This window comes from Lepidochelys kempii, chromosome 8 (assembly GCF_965140285.1).
Source record: "Lepidochelys kempii isolate rLepKem1 chromosome 8, rLepKem1.hap1, whole genome shotgun sequence".
Classification (NCBI taxonomy): Eukaryota; Metazoa; Chordata; order Testudines; family Cheloniidae; genus Lepidochelys; species Lepidochelys kempii.
This window is the reverse complement of record NC_136387.1, coordinates 4535121-4541120: the sequence shown is the minus strand read 5'-3', so window position 1 is coordinate 4541120 and position 6000 is coordinate 4535121. Positions and strand designations below refer to the sequence as shown.

At 41.1% G+C, this 6000-nt stretch overlaps 1 protein-coding gene across 4 annotated transcripts in view; it reads right to left on the bottom strand.

Moving 5' to 3' along the window:
* Positions 1-730: 730 nt before the first annotated feature.
* The window catches only part of GEMIN5 (gem nuclear organelle associated protein 5), a 35907-nt gene continuing 30637 nt past the window's right edge, over positions 731-6000 (bottom strand). For 2 of the 4 annotated variants that reach the window (XM_073355229.2, XM_073355233.2), the window contains one exon: positions 731-1382. In XM_073355229.2, the coding sequence (XP_073211330.2) occupies positions 1215-1382 (168 nt within the window). In that variant the 3' untranslated portion in view covers positions 731-1214. The other 2 variants (XM_073355232.2, XM_073355231.2) reach the window with 2 other exon arrangements.

Below are 6000 nucleotides of genomic sequence, written 5' to 3'. Positions count from 1 at the left end.
ATGAATATGCTGCTACCTATCTCTGCTCTGCCAAAGCAGCTTTAATACTCTCCTATTCAGCTTTCTCTTTAAGTCAAGCTTACATGTTGGACCAGAACAAGTAGTGCATTCCCTGTGTTCCAGCTTTTCTCATCTTGAATTTCCTTGCCCTAGCTGCACCATGTATGGAAATCCATCCCTCTGAACACTCACTGGTCTCAGTTACAGGGGTTACCTGAGCTGTGTGCAGTGCTCTTACTCAGCAAAACTTGCTTATGCTAGGCTGAGAGGGAAGAACTGACATTTCAAATTAAACAAGCAAAGCCTTATGTGAATCCTGAGGCTAGCTGTACAGGAAATATTACAGGTCAAGTTACTTGGTTCACCTTTAACACTTACTGATTACACATACCAAATGCCTTGATCTTTTACTGCCCACCTGAACTACTGTTAGGGCCAAATATACCATCAGTGTAGTAGCAGGAAGAAGCTACTTTCCTCTTCAGCAAACGTTCACAAAAGGTTGCCACTCCTACCTTCCCCTAAGATGATGAGACTTGGTTTAGTCATGAAAAATTTATCATTTAACAGAACTGAACCTAAAGTAGCATATGGCACAATGTGAATAAAACTTGACTGTCAGCTAAATTCTAATACACTTCCAAAAATAACCTCTGGTTCCTTTCTCCCCTTTCCAAAAATAACCTCTGGTTCCTTTCTCCCCAATCACCTTTCAAATGAAATTCAAAGCTCAAAAGGTAAGACTTTTATTCAGAGAGGAAGCAAAACACTCTCCCCCTAAAAACAAAAAACTCATGTGCCCAAGACAAACTGGTTAAGTAGTAAGTTGCTTAAAATTAAATCAAGTTACTGCTCTTAATTAGATGGCAACTGCTACCTTTTCACTGCCAAAATGATGATGTCTAATTTGGTGTTACAAGTGTTATGTAAATTCAAGGGTTTCTCTGGCATAATTTCCCCTCCCCAAAAGTTTAAGGGCCATAGCTTTCCACCTTTACAAGCACAAAGTATCAATTATGGAGCTGTAAAGGGCCATTAGTAACTGACAGTTAGGGGGAGTCTGTATATAAACTTGATTTTTGGTACTCCATTTTCTAGAACAAAGCATCCTCCAACGTATGGTGACCACAGACAGTCCTTCACTTCAAAAAACAGTACAGCCCTGGCTTGGAGTAGCTGCTGGTAACTCAGGCTGCCCAGGCTTGAATATAACTTCACGTTAAGAACTTTCTGCTGATCTTTTCATAAACTTTAGCTCTGCTGTATTTCCTAACCAGGTCCAAGGCCTGTTGCTGCAGTTCTGGACTCAGTTCTGTAGGGCACTGGGATCCAATGTGAAGTAGCACAAGGCCACACTCCAGCACATCTGGGAAAGGGAAGACCTGCAAAGAGAACCATAGATGTTAGCTGCTCTTTAAACAGGGTGGTACTAGCACGTAAAGTAATTCAGGAGAGGGAAACCATCTGTGGAAATATTGCTGACAGTGACACAAAGTGGAAGAGCACTTGGGAAAAACAAATCTTTTGCTGCAGTTTTATGCGCTTCCCTTTTCTAATACAGAATATATTTGTGTTTAGCAGAGTTTGTTTCCTCCTTCTTGAGCTTGTATTCAGGATCAGAACTGCTAACTTCTCCTTTTAATACAGAATCCAGAAGGGTAGGGGATGAGGACAAGCACAGGTGGCTTTATATTGATTTTTTTAAAAATATCACCTTAATTAATCATCTAATTTTAGCAGTTAGTGCTGGGCTAGTAAGAAGTGTTTATTTACACATGGTGAATTGCCTGCCAGGTGCAAACCTCTCGAGACATCTACAGACTTATGTGTAGTGCTGGGGAGGAGCCACTGGTCATGATACACGTAGGAACCAGTGACATAAGGCAAAGGTTGGAGAGAGAGTCCTCGAGGCTGTTGCTAGGTAAGAGATTGAAGTCCAGGAATCTCCATGGTAGCATTCTCTGAAATACTTCCAGTTCCATATGTGGGGCCAGTTAGACAAGCAGAACTGCAGGGTTTCAGGGCATGGATGAGACGATGGTGTTCGAAGGAGGGATTTAGGTTTATTGGGAACGGAGGAGTCTAGATGGAAAGGACATCTCCATCTAAACCAAAACAGAACCAGAGGTCAGAAGTTTTTAAAAACTAAAGCGTAGGGGAAAGCTCACAGGTGTGGAAGACAGACATCCCTTAGGGGAGGATTTATTAAGGAGGATACTTTGTATCCTACAAAAGCAGAGAGGATAGAAGCTGATAAAAAGTACAGGTAGGAGCTGAAAAGGAACAGTCAAATGAAAGAGTTCCATTCAATTACATCAAATGAAGGCAGGCTTTATTGACAGATTTTATAAGTGCTTGTCTACAAATGCAAGAAGTCTAAATACAAAGATGGGTGAACTCAAGTTCTTTGTACTAAATGAAGATATTGATAGAACAGGCATCACAGAAACGTGGTAGAATGATGATGATGAATAGGACACGGTAATACCAGGGTACCAAATATACAGGAATGAGAGTAGGTCGTGCTTGTGGGGAAGGGCACTATCTGTGAAAGAGTCAAATATAGTAAAAATCTTAAATGAATCAAGCAGTACCATAGAATCTCTAAGGATAGAAATTCCTTGGTTGAATAGGAAGAACATAGCAGTAGCAATATGCAATCACCATGCTGGTCAGGTGGTTGGTAGTGACTGTGAAATGCTCAGGGAGATTAGAGAAGCTACACAAACAAAAAACTCCAATAATAATGGGGGATTTCAACTAACCCCCTATTGACTGGAACATGTCACCTGAGGATGGGAAGCAGAGATAAAATTTCTAGACATCTTCAGTGACTGCTTCTTGGAGCAGCTAATCTTGGAGAGAGAATTCTTGGTTCAGCCTTAAGTGGCGCACAGAATCTGGTCCAAGGGGTGAATATAGTTGAGCAGTTCGATAATAGCGACCATAATGTAATTAAATGCAACATCCTCAGAGGGAGGAAAATACCAAAAAAAAACGCACTCCAGTAACACTTTACTTCAAAAAGGGAAACTGCACAACGAGTAGGCTGGTTCAACAGAAAGTAACAGTCACAAGAGTGAAATGCCTGCAAGCTGTATGGAAACCTTTTAAAAACACCACGATGGAGGCTCAAACTACATGTATACTCCAAATTAAAAGAAACAAAAAACCAGTAAGAGGACAGGAAAAAAAAAAGCCACCATGGCTAAAACAGTAAAAGAGGAAGTTAGAGACAAAACAACAGTTTTTAAAAAATGGAAGTCAAATCCTACTGAGGAAAATAGAAAGGCGCAAAAACTCTGGCAAGTCAACTGTAAAAGTATAATTAGGGATATCAAAAAAGAATCTGAAGAGCAACCAACAAAAGACAACAAAAAAAACCTTGCTGTTTTTGTAAGTACATCAGAAGCAGGCAGCCTCCCAAACAATCAATGGGGCCACTGGACAATTGAGGTGCTAACAGAGCACTCAAGGGAGACATTGCAGATCATTCATTTAGCTTTTCTGCATCGATCTTCACTGCAGAGGATAGGAGAGAGATTCCCACACCTGAACCAGTCTTTTTAGGTGACAAATCTGTCAGAGTGAGGTATCAATAGAAGTCGTTCTGGAACAAACTGATAAACTGAACAGCAGTACGCCACCACGACCAGATGGTATTCACTTAATAGTTCTGAAGGATCTCAAATATGAAATTGCAGAACTACTAACTGGAGTATGTATCCTATCGCTTGAATCAGCTTGTGTGCCAGGTGACTGGCAGATAGCGAATGTAGCGCTGATATTAAAAAAAAGGCTCCAAAGGCAATCCTGGCAATTACAGGCCGGTAAGCCTAACTTCAGTACCAGGCAAACTGGTTGAAACTAAAGAAGAGAACAGAATTATCAGACACCCAGATGAACAGGGTATCAGCATGGCTTTTGTAAAGGGAAATCATGTCTCATCAGTCTATTAGAATTCTTTGAGGGTGTCAACAAATGTGATTCCGTGGATATAGTGTACCTGGACTTTCAAAAAGCCTTTGACAAGGTCCATCACCAAATGCTCTTCATCAAAATAAGCTGCCACAGGATGAGAGGAAGGTCCTCTCAATGGATCAGTAACTGGTTAAAAAGATAAACAATGGGTAGGAATAAATGATCAGTTCTCACAGTGGAGAGAGGTAAATAGTAGGGTCCCTAAAGGATCTGAACTGGGACCAGTGCTGTCCAGCATACTCAGAAATGATCTGGAAAAAAGGGTAAACAGTGAGGTAGCAAAGTTTGCAAACAAAACAAAATTACTCAAGATAGTTAAGTCCAAAGCTGACTGAAAAACGTAAAAAGGGATCTCACAAAACTGGGTGACAAAACAGCAGATGAAATTCAGTGTTGCTAAATGCAAAGTAATGCACAATGGAAAATATAATCCCAACTATACATACAAAACGATGAGGTGTACATGAGCTGTTACCACTCAAGAAAGAGCTCTTGGAGTCATTGGGGATAGTTCTCTGAAAACATCTGCTCAACGTGCAGTGGCAGTCAAAAATGCTAACGGAATGTGAGGAACCATTAGGAAGGGGATAGATAATAAGACAAAAAACATCATGCCTCCACATAAATTCATGGTACGTCCACACCTTGAATACTGCATGTGGTTCTGATCACCCCACCTGAAAATAGATATATTAGAATTGGGAAAAGTACAGAGAAGGGCAACAAAAAAGATTAGGGGTATGGAACAGCTTTCATGTGAGGAGAGATTAAAAAAAGTGGGACTGTTCATCTTAGTAAGAGACAAATATGGGGGGATAGGATAGAAATCTTAAAATTATGAATGGTGTGGAGAAAACCTGGATTTGTGCTGGAAATGGCCCAACTTGATGATCACTTTAGATAAGCTATTACCAGCAGGACAGTGGGGTGGGAGGAGGTATTGTTTTATGATCTGTGTGTGTATATAAAGTCTGCTGCAGTTTCCACAGTATGCATCCGATGAAGTGAGCTGTAGCTCACGAAAGCTCATGCTCAAATAAATTGGTTAGTCTCTAAGGTGCCACAAGTACTCCTTTTCTTTTTGGTGTGGAGAAAGTAAGTAAGTGTTATTTATTCTTTCACTTAACACAAGAATCAGGAGTCACCCAATGAAGTCAATAGGCAGCAGGTTTAAAACAAACAAAAGGAAATACTTTTTCACACAACGCCCAGTCAACCTATGGAACACCTTGCCAGGGGATGTTGTGAAGGCCAGAAGTATTACTGGGTTCAAAAGAAAAAAAAATACGTTCATGGAAGATCGGTCCATCAAGAGCTATTAGCCAACATGGTCAGGGACACAACCCCATGCTCTGGTTGTCCCTAAACCTCTGACTGCCAGAAGCTGGGGCTGGACAACAGGGAATTGATCACTCAATAATTGCCCTGTTCTGTTCGTTCCCTCTGAAGCATCTGGCACTGGCCTCTGTCAAAGACAGGATACTGGGCTAGACGGACCATTCCTCTGACTCAGTATGACTGGTCTTATGCTCTTACATAATCACCATAACTAGTAAGGAATACTTTAAAAGTACATGAGAGAGTCACACAGGAGTGTAGTTCAAAGTTCTAGCTAGTGAGAAGACTCCTCAAAGTCCTTCTAACTATACTGAAGAAGTCATGTTTTGAGGAGGAAAATTACATCACAACAGTCTACAACACCTCACCCAACTAGGGAAGCTACTCATGTTGTGTGGCCCAGGAAACTTTTCTCAGGTTTAGTGCAAACAGTCTAACCAACGAGATGATGACTGTAACCAACCAAACTCTCTCAATGCAACTTTTGTGTTGTGACTAGAGCCAATGGCAAGCTGCGATGTGTCTATCATTCATTTTTGGACTGCAGTGAAGTGGTTTCTCCTGTCCAGACATGATGGAGTACTTGTCTCTTTAAAGTGGCACAAACAAGTATATCCAGGCAAAAAGCAGCACTTTGCCCCTCTACCAACATCAGATAGTGCAGTGATGAAACACTTGGGC